The sequence below is a fragment of the Muscardinus avellanarius genome (genome assembly GCF_963383645.1).
Source record: "Muscardinus avellanarius genome assembly, chromosome: 1".
NCBI classification, from domain to species: Eukaryota; Metazoa; Chordata; class Mammalia; order Rodentia; family Gliridae; genus Muscardinus; species Muscardinus avellanarius.
The window spans coordinates 120,315,445-120,333,760 of NC_137786.1; the positions used below are offsets into that span (position 1 = coordinate 120,315,445).

Sequence of the window (18,316 nt, forward strand, 5' to 3'; positions counted from 1 at the left end):
CTGGCACATCAAGGTCCCCCTGCAGTTTTCCCCCTGCCCTGGGGCCTTTCTGGGTGGAGGTGGTGCAGACACTCACTGTTTCCATAGGGGGGCGGCTCCATGCAGCCACACAGCTCTCCTCCATTCTCCAGCTCACAGGTCCGGTTGGGACAGTCAGCCCCCACGCAGGGATCTTCAACCACTCCTGCTAAAAAGGAAAACACACAGACACACGCACAACTTGATTTTCACGCTACCCTGGGTGGTGCGTAGTGATGCTCTGGCCTCACCACGTTGGTCCAGTTGGACCTGGTCAGTGAGTGGCTGCAAGTTACCAGGGAGGGCGACATTCCAGAAAATAAAGGCAACAGCTATTGACGGGGCACTTGCTATGGACCTGCCACTGTGCTTTTGGCTTTAGCTGGAGTCATGCCTTAGACCCTCAAAAATGCTCCTCAAGCTGAGTATTATTGCCCCCATTTTACAGCTGAAACTTGCCCAAGGTCACCCAGAAGGCAAGTCATAAACACAGAGTATGCAGGCAGGGTTACCTGCCAAGGAACACCTCCATGACCACACTCACAATCCAATATTACAGTTACTTGCGTTTATGTCTTCATATTAATGTAATGAAAGAGCAGAGTTCAAATATTTAGCTCTATATCCCAGCACCCATCCATCTTATAGCTAGTGCTCAATAAATATGTGTCAATAGGCCGGGCCTGGTGGCACACACCTATAATCCCAGTACTTAGAAGACTGGGCCAGGAGGATTGCGGGTTTGAAGACAGCCTCAGCAACTTAGTGAGACTCTCAGCAACCTAGTGAGACTCTGTTACAAACACACACAATAAAATAGAGCTGTGGGTGTCAGAGACAGAATGCCCCGGGTTCAATCTCCAGTTTAAAAAAAAAAATTCATTTAGACAGGAGAAATAAATTCAAGAGATCTATGTACAGCATGGTGAGAGTTAATAAGCATCAATACATTGTATACCTGAAAATTACTCAGTGGGTAGATTTTAAGTGTTTTTTTTTTTTTATCACACACAGAAAAAGAAGCTAAGCACAAAGCTAAGCTTTGCACGCCTCACCCGGCTGCTAGAAGTGGGAGTGTAGGAATCTTGGAGTCAGCCCATTTTAGTGTCTGGGAAGTTGACTGAAGGGAGGCCCTTGAGTCATTTAATATATGTAAATGTCTGCTTCCTCAGAGGGCTCCCTGTCACCAAGCACACAGCAGCCAGTCACCAACTGTGTGGCTGCTTAACACAGCATGAGAACCAGCAAAGAGGACAATGGAAAGAAAGTGCAAGGTTTAGAGCCCACAGGGGGAAAAAAAATCTCATTTAAAAAACATGGCAGGACTTCCGGGAAGATGGCGACCGAGAAAAGCGGGGCTTAAGAGCCCCGCTAACAACAAATCTCCATTACCACAAAATCAGCGCCTTACAAAGCCAGAAAACAACATCACCAGAGAAACAAAAAAAATCACCAGGCTCCAGAGAGAAAGCGGACTGAGAACAGAGCCACAGAGGAGATCCTCACGCCCGAGGACGTGGCTTCAGGCCTGAGGACGCGGCAGCAGCGCCATACTGCGGCGGCACCGGCGAATTCATGGGACGGCCACAGCAAGCCGAGGGGAGCCGCTGCGGAACAGCCAGGCGGGATTTCTCGGCGCAGAGGGCATCTAAAGCTTCCATTGGCTGAGCTCAGCACACGCTGCAGGGATTCAGAGTGGAAATCAAAACCAAGAAAAAAAAACGCCAGCCCCATAGCCGAGGGCGTAGCAGCGGCGCCATATTGCCACCGGCGGCAACAGCACCGAATTCACCGAATTCAGTAGAGCTACATCTGCGTACTCAAGAACAGTGAGTCAAATTGTGGGCCACAGCGGAGAAATCCCAGTACTGTACTCACTGGGACTTGACCCAGTGGGAGAGGGGCGGTGGCAGTGATATCACACCATAGGAGAACGTGCAACCTGGCACCCCCCACAGTCTAAAGCAGCCTCTATCGACTCTCTGGGTCGGAGACTCTGTGATACAACCCAGTAAAGGAGTAGTGGGGTCTGAGATACTACTGACTCGAGATCCAGAGCACCTTAAGTGAAGTCATAGTGACCCAAGGGAAGAACCCAGAGAAGGCACAAACTTCCCAAATCATGGGAAAGAGGAATAATACTGAAGCAATGAATGCTCACAACCCCACAACATCAGAACCCGATAAAACAGAAAATCAGAGATTTCTAGAAGATCAAGTCAGGAAAATAACTGTAGAAATAATAGACGTGCTTCGAAAAGAACTCAGAGAGAGCCAAAAAGAGATAAAGGATGCAATTAATGAAGTAAAGGCCTCAATTCAAAGCACAAACAACCGTTTAGAACACATGGAGAACAGAATCTCGCTCTTAGAAGATGATCATTCCAAAAATGAACGCATAGTTTCTAATCTAGAAAAAAATATCCGACAGCAGGAATCTGATATTGAAGAAATATGGGTCCATTTTAAGAGAGCTAACCTAAGAATCATTGGAATAGAGGAGGGAAAAGAAAGTGAAACCAAAGGGATCAACAATCTCTTCAAGGAAGTAATAGCAGAATATTTTCCAGACATAGAGCAAGAGGTCGATACACAGGTCCAGGAAATGTATAGAACTCCCTTTAAACAGGATCAGAGAAGAGGATCCCCATGCCACATAATTGTCAAAATGACCAATGTGGAAGCCAAGCAGAGAATCTTAAAGGCAACAAAAGCAAAGGGCCAAGTGACATTCAGAGGCAAACCAATTAGAATCACTCCAGACTTCCCAAAACAAGTTATGAGAGCCAGAAGGGCTTGGAGTAACATATTCCCAATTTTGAAAGAAAACAACTTCCAGCCAAAAATCTCCTACCCAGCAAAACTTTCTATCAAATTAGATGGAGAAATAAGAAGCTTCCATGACAAACAGAAACTGAAGGAATTTATGTCTTCAAAACCAGCACTAGAGAAAATACTCAAAGAGATTAACTACAAAGAAGAAATAGGTAACACACATCAGAACTAGAGAAACAAGAGTTTCCATCCAACAGACAACTAAGATTGGTTATCTGTGGAGATTCATTTGCTATGTTAGTCTTTTACCTATCTCTAAAGGGTATTGTTTGCCTTTATTGTTGTTAATTTTTAGGATTTCTAGTTGGAATATTAATATACCTTCAGATATAGCATTTGGAAATATTTTATCCCATTCTATTAGTAACTGTTAACTCTGTTTACATTGTTTTTGGATATACAATATGTTTTTTATTTTTTAGGGAGTTTGTATACTCTTCTGTTGCCTGTGCCATTGAAATCATAACCAAGAAATCACTGCCAATTTCAATGTTGTGAGGTTTTATGACCCAGATTTTCTCCTAAAAGTTTATAGTCTTAAGATTTATATTTAGGTCTTTTATCTATTTTGAGTTAATATTTGTATATGGGATTAGGTAAGGGTCCAATTTTATTCTTTTCCATGTAATTATTATTTTTCAACAATATTTAGTTAAAAGATTATTATTCCCACCACCAAATGTTCGTGGAAACCTTGTCAAAAATAACTTGACAATATAGGGAAGAATTTAGCTCTAGGCTTTTATTTAACTCCAATGGTTTATATATGTGCCTTTAGAATAGTACTACACTGTTTCAATTATTGTAGCTTTATATGTTTTGAAATCAGAAAATATACATCTTCTAGCTTTGTTCTTTTTCAAGATCGTTGTGGGTACCTAGAGTCCATATTCCATATTAGGATAGATTTTTTTTCTGAAAAATAAATATATAAATATATGATAGTTTCACCTAAAAAATAGAAAAAATAGATTCTCTGGTAAGAAAGAAAGCAAAAAGAAATATTGAAATGTTATCTTTAAGTCATCAAAAGCTTGGTATCAGACAAATGAAACTGTTATGTGAGATTATCATTTTTAATTTTGGATAAATTGCTATAATACTAGATGTCAATCACTAAGCCAAGCATGGGAGGGAGGGATAGGGAGAGAATGAGGTGGGGATCGGGTGGGGGCTGACTGGGCAATGTGTGCAAGTATGTCTACAAAAGTATGTATCCCACTATGATGTATGAATACAGTGCACCAATTAAAAATTTAAAAAAAAATAAAAATAAAAAAAATTAAAAAAATTTAAAAAAATAAAAAATAAAAAACATGGCAGCTCGCTGGGCGTGGTGGCGCACGCTTGTAATCCCTGCGCTTGGGAGGCGGAGACAGGAGGATCGTGCAGGTTCGAAGCCAGCTGTGCTGGCGTAAGAGACCCTGTTTCAAAAATATAAAATAGGTCTGAAAGTGTAGCCCGGAGGTAGAAGGGCTTCCAGGAACCCCAGTACCACCAATAAATAAATAAATAAATAAATAAATAAATAAATAAATAAATAAAATAAAAAACATGGCAGCTCAAGCTGAGTGTGGTGGTGCATCCTGTAATTCCAGTACTTGGGAGGCTGAGACAGAAGGATCACAGTTTCAGGATCAGCTTCAGCAACTTACTAAGACCCCCAGCAATTTGGAGAGACCCTATTTCAAAATAAAAAATAGAAAGGGCTGGGGGTGTAGCTAAGATATAAAATGTACCTGGGTTCAATACCCAATACTACATACACACACAAAACACAATGGCCCATCTGCCTTAGAGCAAAATATCACTGTTACCAAAGTTTATGCTAATTCCCAACAGATACGACTAATTTGCTCAACAGTTTCTGAAATCATTGAATACATATTTAATTACCTACGTTGTTTTTAGGTTCTGAATTAGGTGTATTCCTACACCTGATCAAGTGTGGCATGTACATTTACCATGTGTACGTAGAGTCTTGGAAGGGGCCTATACTCCATGCGGGCTGGTGTTTCGTGCTGGGTACACACACAACCTCTGGGTCACAATACCATTCTGCATCAGTGGGAGTGTCCCTAATGAGTAGGGACACACATATGTGTATATTATACATTTATGTTTATATATCTATATTTGCTCCAGTTATTTAAAAATAAACAAACTGTATAGAAGAAATACTTTACACATCAAAATGATTTTCTAACTACAGAAAAAAAAATCACAAGTATCTACAAATCTTTGTTTTACCATTTGCATACTACACCTTTATAAATCCAACTGCAGCTTCCTTCCGACCCAAGCAGGTGTAGCTAGCCCATTCCAACCCCGCTGGCTACATGTTCATTGTCTTCCCTCTCAGACATTGGCACTGACTCCTACTAACAGGCCAAGGCAGAGCCAAGTTCAGGAACCAACATCACTTTGGAGTCCCAGATTGTGTCCCTCTGCCTCCTAAGTCGCTGAACTGGCGCTACTCCATCCCAGAGGACCTCAGCTTCCCAAATTTGCTTTTCGAATTCTGTAACTGGACAGGAAACTGGGGGTGGACCAGGCTCTTCTGGAATCTCTGCCACAGCTCACAGCTCTCTACCCTGAAACCCTGGAGGCACATCTTTGAGTAACAATGGAGAGCACCGGTTGCCCCGTGGACAAAGCAAAGAATGCACAGAGATAAAATAATTTGCTTACAGCAATTCTCCTTGTCGATCCACTCGGTGCTGAGGATCCCGAAGGAGCGGCAGGCCTCCCCATAGGCGGCCAGGGAGCCGCACAGCTGGAACCTGTTGTGGTTGTAGCAGCCATCCAGATAGCAGGACTCGTAGAAAGGGAGGGGGTCGAGGAGCCCATAGCAGGGCTGGAAGAAGCCCTTCATGTCCGTGAGCTTCAGGCAGTAGCCCTCGCCCTGCATCCTCTGGATGTGCACGTTGTCGCACGTGGCCGCATACTGGGAGAACTGCAGCTCGTTGCAGCTGCAGGGGAGAGGTTTGGTAAGAGCACACGGAGCGGAAACAGCTGGCTGATCCCCAGTGGGTGGACAGTAAGACCGAGTCTCTCCTACCTCCTGCACAGGCCCCAACATTAAGGCAGGATGCCGACTCCAATACTAAGTAACTACACCTCTGACTTGCTAAGGTTGGGTGCTAATGGCCTCTAGCTAATGAGCTAAAAAGTGAAATGGTAATTCCTGTGATTTACATCACTGGGATATAGGGAAGGCAAAATCATATAATGGACTGGTAGCCAAAATGCCACATGAAAGGCAGATACTGATATAATTATGACCGCTTTCATAAAACTGATTGATGTTATTGATAAAATAACTATTCACAGTATTGATAGAACAATTATAATAGTAGTGATAGAGGTCAGAACTGAAGATTTGAAAGGAAATGAAGGAACCTTCTAAAAGAGTTTCAGTTTGTCCCTATCAGAAACCCAAAGCATAGTCTTTGCAAGAAAAGTATTGTCCAGCTGATGATAGTTTGTAAAAGAAAGACAGATGAATGGGCAGAAGGAAGGTAGAAAGGGAGGGAAGGAGGAAGGAAGGAAGGAAGGAAGGAAGGAAGGAAGGCAGGTTCAAACAGAATCACAACTCTTCAGGAGAAAGTAAGCCTTGCATGTCCCTGGAAAATCCAGAGTGGCTCAAATGTCTAAAACTGTCTTTCCTTCAATCTGTGGGTCACTCGATGTCATTCCAGAGAAAGTATCAAATTAGGAACCCTGGAATATAGTCCTTATGTCACTTATAGGATTTCTTCATGGAAACACACTATTGATTTAGCCTCTGCCTCACCAAGGAAAGAGGAGACTGAGACAGAGAGATTGCCCAAGATTCTCTCTAGCTTGGGGGTCCCATAATTCACAGAAAAATCTACTGTATGAGAAAATATTCAGTTTACACTAGAGGCAAGGTCAGAGAGGGCTCCGAGCATCCTTTCTACTAGGAATTAGCTGATATCTGGCATGTTGAGCATGAGGAGACTGGGCCACTATGTCAGCAAAGAAATACCAGGAAAGAGAAGCCCATCTATAGGCCCAAAAAGTATCTACAGAATTCAGAAGCCTAGAGGGAGAGGGCTCCTCAATTAAAAAGCCTTTGGAAAACCTTTAGTGTTTAGCTCCTTCCTTCTCAGCTGGCCAGAGGTGGGCCTGATAATAACCTTCCTGACTTGTGTTTTTAAAAGGGCTTTCCTGATTCCCACCAACTTCTGCCTGCACAACCACAGGCAAGCTTCCTGGGACGAGTCAAGGACACTTAATTAGGCCCAGCACTAGGGAGCAAAGGGTCACCTTTTCTTTTTGTGTCAATTCTTAATGGCTCCCCCAGTAGGGGAGCCTGGGTCCCAGGGAGGCATCTGGCCAAGGCTTCAGAGTTCTAACCCTGTTTATCTGAGGGCTAGATGGCAGGATGAGTAAGTTATATCATCTAAGCACAGGTCTTTTCTTGCAGTTCAAGAGACTACTGGGGCCTCTGATGTGCCTATTTGTAGCATCAAAACTCCAAAGACCTTTGGCTCTGCTCTGTAAGAGAGGAGGGGGCAGATACTAAGAAAAGCACCCTCCTTGTTAACGTGTGATGTGGATGACCAGAGCCAGCCAGGCTAACAGACTGAACCGCGAGGACGCCCTCACCTCTTCTGCATGCCATTGGTTTTCCAGCTCTGGGCCAGCACCACGCTGCTCACCACCGGCTTGCCCCGCAAGGTCACATAGTCATCCGTCAGGTCCCCATTGAAGTTTCCACAGAGGCCGCACACTTTGTTCTGCAGCCTCTCACTGATGCTGATCTTAATGACGTTGAAGCCGTTGTAGTATATCTGGATGTCAGGGCTGGTGTCGATCACCAGGAACCCCTCGCTGCTATAGATTTTGGTTGCCAAGCCAGTTATAAACGGGACGTTCACTTGAGTGCCATTCACCTAAAGCCGGGAGGGAGGAAGTCATTACTTAAGGTCGGGGTTGGATAACTTTTCCAGTTAGGGCCAAGTGTTGCCTTTCTGATGTGGCTGCAGCCATAGACTGAGGGTGGCTGTTGTTTTAATAATAGATGTCTTTACTAAATCAAGCAGTTACTGGGTTTGGCCACAGGCCATAGTTTGCCAACCTCTGCCCTAGAGTTTAAGAGCATGCCCTTATTTTACTCTCCGCAGTTCTCTTAAGGAGAAGAAGAAGGGGAGGCAGATGAGAGGGAGGGAGCTGTTAGAACAGTATAACCCACGGTCAGCAGCTGGAATGTGGTGTGAAACTTTCCCCAGCATAAACCAATTACTACAAATGACATCCTAATCTTGAACCTAGAAGAGCCAAACGTGGTTAAAATGAATCTGGGGATCGCTGCCATGTTTATTGTTTTCTTGTTTATGATGCACAAACCTAAGTTCCCCCCCTCCCAGAGGTCCTATATATAGATACAGTGTTTTCTATCCACCATATCCCTGCTTTATAACATTTTCTTTTCTTAGCTCTTGGGATAGAATAGAACAACGTGCTTTTTCTGTACTTACAAAATAAATTGGTTTTTTTCCCCAAGGTTATTAGTAACTTTTGTTTTATAAGAAAGCAGATGCCTTTTTAAAAGTATTTCTTTCCTATCTTGGCTAGCTTGGGGTGTTTTTTTCAGCAACAATGTCAATACCACTCTCTCAGGTGGTCACTTTTACTTTCTGGCTCCTGGATCTAGACCAATAGCGTCCATGTGGGCCAATTTGTAAAAGAATTAGAATGTCAAAGATGGTGGTGGCTTTCATTGAAGTTAAAAAGCAGTCTTAAAATCCAGATTTTTTTTATTTTATTTTAAGCTTGGACAATGCAACCAGTCTTTTGCCTAATGCTGGATACTAAGCTGTATGATGACTCTTCAAATAAAGATACACTCACTGCCTGATTATCCAGGCCAAAACAGATAGATACATAACACTGTATTCCAAAAAACGTTGCTGTGGTCGTCTCCACATCCCTCCCTGTCTGTGTTCAGAGCAACTGAGCCTGACTCCATCTTTCAGGTCTACCTGCTGTGATCCATCTGGTTTAGTCAGAGAATAGTGGTCAAGAGTTCATCAGAACTGTTGTTTATTAGAGCAGATTATCTTCCTAAGTGAAAGGGGTAGAGGAACCCAAGTCAGATTTTAGCCATGGAGGTAAGGGAGGGCTTCACACTAGTTTGCATACACAACTACAATCCACAAGAAAACAGGTGGAGGGTACAAGGAAAAGCCAATCTAAGCAAAATTCGCCATGTTCAGCCTCCCATCTTCTCCCACTCAGTATATCCTCGCAGGCCTCCAACAGTGGGGATGCTCCATCAGGTTTGATTTAGGAAGTTATTTCTACAGGCAATGCTTGCCTTCACTCAGTACAGAGAGAGAGGGGTACGGGCTGGTGTCAGCGTAGGTACGCAGAGCCAAAAACAACTTTAAAGGCTCTTAAAAACAAATGAGATGCTTTCTGGAAATTATGCCAGAGTCAAAGCTGACTGATTACCATTTTATCACCTGAAACTCTATTACTACCAGGGCCATAGTTTGGCCTTGGGATGCTGATACTTCCTGCACGTCCTTGGGACTGAAGGACTGATTATTCAGTAGGGCCCATTTGTATGTTGGTGAAATTCCTATGCCTCCCTTCTTTAAAATCTGGCCGTCTGTGTAGGGTCCCCAGGCGCCGCAGCCTACGCCCCTCTGTCTAGGTTATCTGGGAGAGCCACAGCGCAGCGCAGGACACACCCTTGCTCCCCCAGGGCCCGCCGGTCACCTTGACGGTGTTGCGGTCGTTGATGAGAATCTGCTCTTCGTTGATGTAGAAATAGACGGGCGAGATGATGGTCAGGTTGGGGGAGGACCACTTGTCGAAGTTGATGATGAGCTGGAAGGAGACGTCGGGCAGCTTCTGGCAGATGGTGGACAGCACGAAGGCGCAGTTGGCGGGGAAGCGGAGGAAGGCGCCGTCGAAGGTGCGGAAGACGCCGCCGCCCGCCGCCAGGCAGTAGGAGGTCTTGGTGCTCACGCAGCCGCGCACCCCGCTCCGCAGCGCGCACTCCTCGTCCGACTTGCACTGGCGGGGGTCGCACTGGATCAGGTTGCGCCGGAAGCAGCGGCAGCGCCGCGTGCAGTCTCCGTTCCAGAACAGCTGCTTGGGCTGCGGGCGAAGGGCCATGTGCATTACGCTCGGCGGCGGCCGGGACCCGGGACCCGAAGCCGGGGCCATCTGGACCCTCGACTGGGCGCGCTTAGCCCGTCTTAAATGGGGCGGCCGTTCACAGCAGGGAGCTGATGCTGCAACCCACCGTCAGGCCGTATGGGTCCCTGGCAACTCGTTGCCAAATAATACGCGATTTAACCTTATCTGCTTCAGTCAAGCGCTGTAGGGTCTTGATGGCTGGATCATAGGGCTAATCACAGCCGACCTGAATGTGCAGCTGTTGGAGGGATGAGGTGAAGAGGAAATACGTGTTGTATAGATGTTTCCCCCTTAAAACCGAGGAATCACACTTCTAGCAAGTGTAGGCTTGACCTCAAGCATGAATTTAAATTCCTTAAAAATAAGACATGTGACAATACTCACCTTTCCAAACCCTTCTCTGGCATCTAGTCTACTTTTGATTTACTTTCATGGCAAGTGTCTCGATTTCTCTGGATTCTGAATGGGAAAGATCTGGTGAACAGCTAAGTTTCATGAAAGGAAAGTTTGGGGGATCAGATGGGCTTGGGTGACCCTCCCAGCCCTGTCATGCTAACATTTCTTCCCAGAGAGACAGTTTGCTCACCTCTCAACTGGAGATCATAATTATGTCTTGCAGGGCAGTCATAAAGTTTATAATAATAATTAATATTATTACACTGGGGATTGAACCTAGAGGCATTTTAACACTTATCTATACCCCCTGCCTTTTTTACTTTTTATTTTGACACGGGGGCTGGCCTAGAACTTGCAACCCTTCTGCCTAGCCTCACAAGTACTGGTATTACAGGTGTGCATCACTACAGCCTACTGTAAAGGTTAAATTAAATAAGACATGTAAAATGTACTTCCTGGCATAGTGCAGGCACTCGATAAATAGTGGCTGATATTACTATTACAGAGCCACTCTCGCCTCCTTTAGATGGTGCAGGAACCATAAAACACTATTAAAATACCCACAACAAGCCAGGTGTGGCTGCACACGTTTGTAATCTCAGTACTTGGGAGGCTGAGACAGGAGGGTCATGGTTGCAGACTGCCTCAGCTACTTAGTGAGGCCCTTCACAACTTCGTGAGACCTTGTTTCAAAATAAAGAATAAAAAATAAGGCTGAGGGTGTGACTCAGAGAAAGAATGCCTCTGGTTCTCATTCTCAATACTGTGAAAGAAAAGAAAGAAAGAAAGAAAGAAAGAAAGAAAGAAAGAAAGAAAGAAAGAAAGAAACTAACAAACCTACAACATAGTATATTCTCAAATGGAGTCAGCAGTGAGTGATTTTCCACTTTTCCCCAAATGAGCAACCATCTGCTTTACTTGGTAAAGTCTGTGCTCTTGATTTTGTACTTGCTATAGACTAAGAATTCCAGGGGACAGTTGGAACTGGATCATGATTGTCAAGTGGGGTGTGCATATACATAGAGGTGTAAGCCCTCTGTGTGCTACATGGTGAGTATTCCTTACCTAGAATTCTTGGGACCACAGTGTTTGGAATATTTTTTCAGATTTTGGAATGTTTGCATATGTATTATGAGATGTTTTGGGGATGGGACCCAATTTAAACACGAAATTCATTGATGTTTCATATATACTTTCTACACATAGTTTGAAGGTATTCTAATAGAGTATTTTCTTTTATTTTTAATAGAGTATTTTAAATAGTTTTGTGCATGAAACCAAGTTTCACAGTACAGAATTTTTCACCTGCGACATCATGTCATAACTCAAAAATTTTGTATTTTGGAGCACTTTGAATTTCAGATTTGATGATTAAAGGTGCTCAACCATTATCAATTGACCAAAACAGTGCTATCCAGAAAAGACGTTTTAATGTACAAAAAGGCCCATGATTCTATCTTGGCTACTGCCTTCTGCTTTAATTATAGACTTATCAAAGCCCATATCGACTACAACTTTGATTCAGGTTCAAGGGTAAATAGAGGGTGAAATCTTGTGGCCCAGTACCACTGGTGATTCTTCAGCAAGACCCTGAGGTTCTGTCACCTTCAAAGTGATGCGGCTCCTGGCACTGAGTCTCCTCTCCTTCCAAAACGCACTCTGGGTGCCAGCAGCCTCATGCCTTGACTTCATTGCTCTTATCAGATTTATAGAATAATGAAGTGCTTGTTCTGACCTCTCTCTCTCTCTGATAAGAACTCAGACACTGCACTGGTTGAAAGAGAAAAATAACCTGATGTATGTGGACATGAGATCCAGGGTAAGTCTCTCGTCCGCAGGAGATCATGAGCTAGCATGTCAGCAGAGCGGCAGCTCCATGCTGCTCTCTTCACTCTAATTAGACATGGTGAGGATGGCTGGGTAATTGCCCTACATGCTAATGACTGACTGTGTTCCCTCTTTATTTCCAAAGAAATCTGCTGTACAAACAAACCCTTAAGCATGTTTGAATGGTGACAAGCGGATGCGGGTTATTTGTCCGAGTTTTCCCCTTCCCAGATATAAGCTGTTGTCAAAACCCACTGACTTTCTGAGGAAAACCAGGTAATGATGTTTATAGTGCTAATAGCTGCCAGGAGCTGTACTGGTGCCTTTCTAGAGAGTTCTAAGGGTTTTTATATGCATCATTTCATTAACATGCCTGGATGTTTATATTTACAAAATGTTCCTCAAGAGAACAATAACCATAGCAGCAACCAGCTATTGAGCACCTAGGTGCCAGGTACCAGGCCAGGCACCTGGCCTGGATTATGTCTGCAGTGACCCTGCCAAGCTGTTGTGTCAGCCACGCTCCATTCACAAGGAGACAGGAGCTCAGGGAAAGGGCAGAGCTGGTTCAATGCCACACCTCAGCAGCGGCCCGGCAAGGGTCAGCCCAGGTCCCATTCCTCTATGCCACATTGGCATGGGCGAGCCCCATAGGGAGGGACGTGGTCCATAGATACACTTTGGTTAGCCTCTGGGCTGGAGGTCATTGAGTTTTGAGCCTGGTTATAATTTCTTCCAGATTATGAGAAAACTGACATTATTATTTTCTCCCACATATTCTACCTCTTCCTTTCAAATACTTTTAAGAGATCATTTCAAGGCCACCTCTCCCAAGGAGTCCTCTTGGACTCCATTTCTTCCCTGTTTTTCTTCAAATGCATTTTATAGCAAAAATTAAATTGAAGGTTAACACCCACATCCCTATCCCAAAAGTAAAGGCAACTCAGTTGTTCTCGAACAAGTCAATCCATCTTCACAAACAGGAGACATTATTTATGTCTTGCTTAGTCGATTCTCACTTCAGACATTTTAGTCAGATTTCTTTTAAATGTTACTATAACCCTTTGTTCAAAATTGATTCATTCTAGAGGGTATTATTTTTCACTTGATGATATGTTACTTTGCCATTGCTCTCTTGTATTATAAAGTGCAATTTTTCCTCTATTCTCCTGAATAGATTTTTAGCTTCCTTAAGGCAAGGAACATTCTTTCTCATCCCCTCTAAGACCGCCAGCGCAGAGGTCTGCAAACGGCACGTATTCAGTACTTGTGGCTGCTCACTGTCTGCTTGACCACATAAGGTTTCAATGTCCTTGAAAAAGAGAAGAGGCTGAAGGCAGAACCTTCTCTAGCCAAAGGGCACGAGGCCCTAGGTTCAACTCCCAGTACTGCCAGGAAGGGAGAGAGGAAGGGAGGAGGGAGGGAAGAAGGGAAAGAGGGAGGGAGAGAAAAAGGTAAAATGATATAGTGAACTCCTATTTTGTTTTGTTTTATTTTATGTTGTTTTAGGGCATTGAGGTTTGAACCCAGGGGCATTCTACCTCTGAGCTACACCCCAGCCCTTTTTATTTTGAAACAGGGTCTCACCAAGTTGCTGAGGCTGGTCTCGAGCCTCCTGTCTCAGCCTCCCAGCTACAGGGAGTGAGTTAATGTATTTTACTGGGAACATGGACGAAGGGGCGCAGCTCTATGCTCAGCCCCCACAGAAGCACAGGCTCAGCAATAAGCAGCCCAGAGACACTGCTCTGGGTGACACCAGAATGACAGGTGCACATGTGGCGCTTGTCAGTAGTCGGAGAGGGAGGCCAGTCCTCCCAGCTGCAGGTCCATATTTTCCAGTTAAAAATGTCCTTAGCTGAGACAGCTAAAATTGTCAGATTCACGGCCATCATATTTCCAAAGTAGAGCCACAGCCTAGGCTTTCAAACTCAGAATTACCGGAGAGAAAAGGCATATGGTCCAGAGGCAGGCCTATGAGAGCAGAAGGCCTTAGTAGCCTCTGGCACCATTCTGGGAGGCTGAGACAGGAGTATTACAGGTTGGAGGCTAGCCTCAGCAACTTCGCGAGCCCCTCCCCAACTTAGCAAGAACTTAGCAAGACCCTGTTTCAAAATAAACAAAACACACACACACACACAAACACACACACACACACACACACACACACACACACACACACGACAGGGTGGAGGGGCTGGAGGTATAGTTTGAAGGTACAAAGTCTCTGAATTCAATTCCTAGAGAGAGGAAAGAGAAAGGAGGGGCAGAAGATAGAGGAGAAGGAGGAAGAGGAAGAGGAAGAGGAGGAGAGGAGAGAGGGGGATGCTGTCCTAGCTCCGATGGGGAGCAAGAGCCTCCTCCACAGGGCCTTTAACATCTGTGTCTTAGTCTCCGAGGCTTTCCTGACAGCACCCGCAGTCCCCAGCGCCCAGAGGGAAGCCAGACGGCCTGCGCGGCGCAGCGGCGTACCTCGTAGTACTTGCCGTCGGAGTAGCAGCCGCAGCTGTGCGGCAGGATGCAGCTCCTGCCGTTCAGCACGTAGCCCGCATCGCACTGGCAGCCCTCCACGCAGTAGTGGTTGCAGTCGCTCTTGAGGCGGATGGCGGCGCAGCGGGGCTGGCAGACGCTCACGCAGCTCTCGTAATGGCTGTTGGGAGGGCAGGTGACGGCTGCAACAGAGGAGACCCCATCAGCCCGGGCAGGCCCCTGGGTCCCCTTCAGGGCCCTGCCGCTGCCTGCACCGGCCTGACCCCAGGTGCTCGCTCCTGCACCCTGACCTGTCCACGCCGTCCAAGTCCCCCAGCTTCAAATCCTGGTTGTAGTCTCATCCACAGAGCGCCCTTCTCTGCAGAACCTTCTTATATAACCAGTAGTGCCCCCGACATCCATGATCACCCTGAAGCAAATGTGCAGTGTGTGTGTGTGTGTGTGTGTGTGTGTGTGTGTGTGTGTGTGTGTACGCGCGCGCGCCCGCGCGCAGGGCGCTTGCGCCTACCACTTCTCTGGAAAGTGAAAGGAGTCATCTGGCCATGGGCCTCTGTCTCTGCTCCTGAAAATCCCGGTCAGGCTGGCTGGGATTACAGGTTACAGGGCCTGAGTGGCTGGGCACATTAGGCGCTCTGTAAGTATTGCCCGCTAAGGGTAGGTTTGCTTAAAAGTTTTATAGAAGCTATTACCTTAGCCTGTAGACACTTTATAGCACGACCACAATTATGTGGAAACATCTACTCTTTATGAAAAAGCACACTTGTGGACTTGGGGGATTACTTGTTAGCTAAGTGGTAAAATGTACTTTGCAAGTGCCTAGTTCCATGAATTTCAACACATGTACACCTTCATATATAACCACCACCACAATGCGTCATGCTTTAAAATACCTTTTTAGTTCAAAGGATAATACCTGCACAGGATAAAAAAGGCCAGCTGTATACATCCAATGAGAAGACAACCGCTGATAACACATCATAACCAACTCTTCCAGAAGCTTTCTGTGCACAAAGAAGCAGTGTGTGTGTGTGTGTGTGTGTGTGTGTGTGTGTGTGTGTGTGTGTCTTGGGAACAATCTACATGCCTTTCTGCCACGTTCATGACAATGCTTCTTCCATCTAGTCTTGAACTCTTGTTTTTGTACTGCTGTAAGGTTGTGTAGTTCATGTGTTTATTATAATATGGTAGTGAATACCACTGTATATACATTGTGAGCAAGTCTGTTCAATAAGTTTCTAGAAGTGGAATTTCTGAGTCAAATAATATATACATTTTCTTCCTCCCTCCCTCCATCTCCCTTTTCTTCCTCCTTTCTTTCTCTCTTTCTCTTTTTCTTTCTTTCTTCCTTTCTCTTTCTCCTTCCTTCCTTCCTTCCTTCCTTCCTTCCTTCCTTCCTTCCTTCCTTCCTTGCTGAGGATAGAACCTAGGGCCTCACACATGCTAGGCATGAGCTAAATCCAGCCCCTCCCATTTCTGACAGACTTCACTAATCCACCCAGTGAAGGAGCCGCTCCTCGCATCCCCATCAGGGCGGCACAGGATGTATTCTCTCACATATTCACATTATCCACAAATTTTCTGAACCCTGGCAATATGAAAAATAACAAGTGCTGCATCTGCTCTCTCTGTATTTGGCGTGCATTTCTTTGCGTTTGTTTAGAGTTCCTTTAACGTCCTTTTCTGCAACCAGCCTTTTCGTATCCTTTGCACATTCTACATTGTTGAAATTTCTTATTAAATTAATAAAAGCTCTTTATAAATTAAAATAGCCTTTTGTGTGTCATATATGCTATAAAATATTTATCACTTGTTTTGACTTTGCTTCTTTTAAGAAAAATTTTGCACTTGTTTTGGCTTTGATTATGTTTTGGCCTCATAGAGATATACAATTTTAATGTCGTTAAATTTATCAAGTTTTTCTTTACAGCTTTGAGTGTTTTGTTTAGAAAAGCCCTTTCCATTGCAAATTTACTAAAAAAGTAACAAAACACTTTTTTTTTCTTCTGGTACTTTTATAATTCAATTTTTATGCTCAATCTTCATTCTGTCTGAAGCTTTTATTTTGGACTGAGGAGTGAAGGAGGGATTTAGCTGCATTTCCCCAGCTGATCTGCCCTTCATCCCTTTTTCTATTTATTAAATAATATACTTTTTCCTTTGGTTATTTGAAATGTCAGCTTCACCATGTAATAACTTCTCTTTCATGTTTGGGCCTATCTCTGACGCTCGTCTTCTCCCTGTTGGTCTTCCTGTCCATGTGTCAGTGCTAAGGTACTGAATTTTTATTGCTAACTTGTCTTACTTCACTTGCCCATGTGCCAGTATAAACAGTGATCAAAACTTCTACAAAAGAGGTTCAGTGTTCTTTGAAGTACTTCAGACAGGTCCTGTGTCTTCAACTAGGTTATCAGCTCTGTATTTATACTTTAGATTCTGCCCTGGCATCGAAAACAGTGCTGACAATGTAGTAGATGGGTAATGAGTATTTGAATCTAAAAACAAGCTTTCAAATTCCTGGTATTGATGTCCTGCTTTGCTCTTCCCCAAATGAGGTCTTAGGAGCTCTGGAGTGGCCACTGGACTCTACACCTGGGTTTGTACCATGGTCAACAACTCTCATTGTGGCTAGTAGATTGACTTTCCGCCTACAATGGGCAGTAAGTGGACAGTAAGCAGGGCCAGTGGATTTCCCTGGAAAATGACCTGGGAATGGAATGCAGAGGGCTTTGGACTCAGACCCTGGCTCTGCCACTATCCGGCCAAGTCACCTCGGCAGGTTTTTAGCTTCTTGGAACCTCTATTTTATCATCTAGAAATGGGGCAATATCTCCCTTATCCAGCAGTTGTTAAGATAAAATGAGGTATGATTTGAGAAGCTCCTCACCCTTTCATTTTACTTCCCTTGAGTGACAAAGTGCCCACCACTTAAATGATACCTTCTGCTACTGAAGGTAAAAGGAGCTGTAATAGTCATCGCAGAATTTTTAAATTATTCACCAGGAATTTATTGGATATGTATGCAGAGAAGTAAGTAGGAAAAACCCTAATTATGAGACTTTGGACCCAGGATCCTGGAGTAGCAAAAAGCTGCCTCTGATAAGAAGAATGATAATGATAATCGGCCTTGATTGGGCCCTTGCAGTAGGTCAGGTGCTGGATGACCAGGGTTCCCTGATGTGGTGGCACCACACCGAGGAGAACCCTGCCTCTGGAGAGACTTTTCCGCTTAGCCTGGCCACCTTCTGTGGGAAAGCTGCCTTATTTCTCAGCATCCTCCTGGAGAGAAGGGGCTGTCACCAGCACCTGCCACACCACATTCCCAGAACAAGGCCTGGCACCTCGTGAGAGGTGCGGACCAGCTGTTGGCTTAGTTACTACTGGCTTTTCTCACTACCTACCAGCTAAGGCTCTAAGCTCCTCAGTAAGGGACAGAGAGTGATAGACCGAGCTGAATGGATGCTAAGGAGGGGTCAGTAATTAGGACAATTTACTTCCCTTCTCCCTCTAAGCCCATTCGTTCAACTTGGGTAAAGAGGCTTTCTGATGCATTTACAAATAAGGTAATTGAGTAATA

At 44.7% G+C, this 18,316-nt stretch overlaps 1 protein-coding gene across 1 annotated transcript in view; it reads right to left on the reverse strand.

Annotated features, from left to right (window-relative positions):
* The window catches only part of LOC308276822 (alpha-tectorin), a gene marked incomplete at its 3' end in the record, with an annotated part of 74,418 nt that overhangs the window by 11,608 nt on the left and 44,494 nt on the right, over positions 1-18,316 (reverse strand). The window contains exons 12-16 of the mRNA XM_080715730.1: positions 14,725-14,924; positions 9,607-9,990; positions 7,489-7,775; positions 5,545-5,825; positions 77-187 (exon numbers count right to left, since the gene is read on the reverse strand). Coding sequence (XP_080571856.1) covers positions 77-187; positions 5,545-5,825; positions 7,489-7,775; positions 9,607-9,990; positions 14,725-14,924 — 1,263 coding nt within the window. The remainder of the gene's footprint in view (positions 1-76; positions 188-5,544; positions 5,826-7,488; positions 7,776-9,606; positions 9,991-14,724; positions 14,925-18,316) is intronic.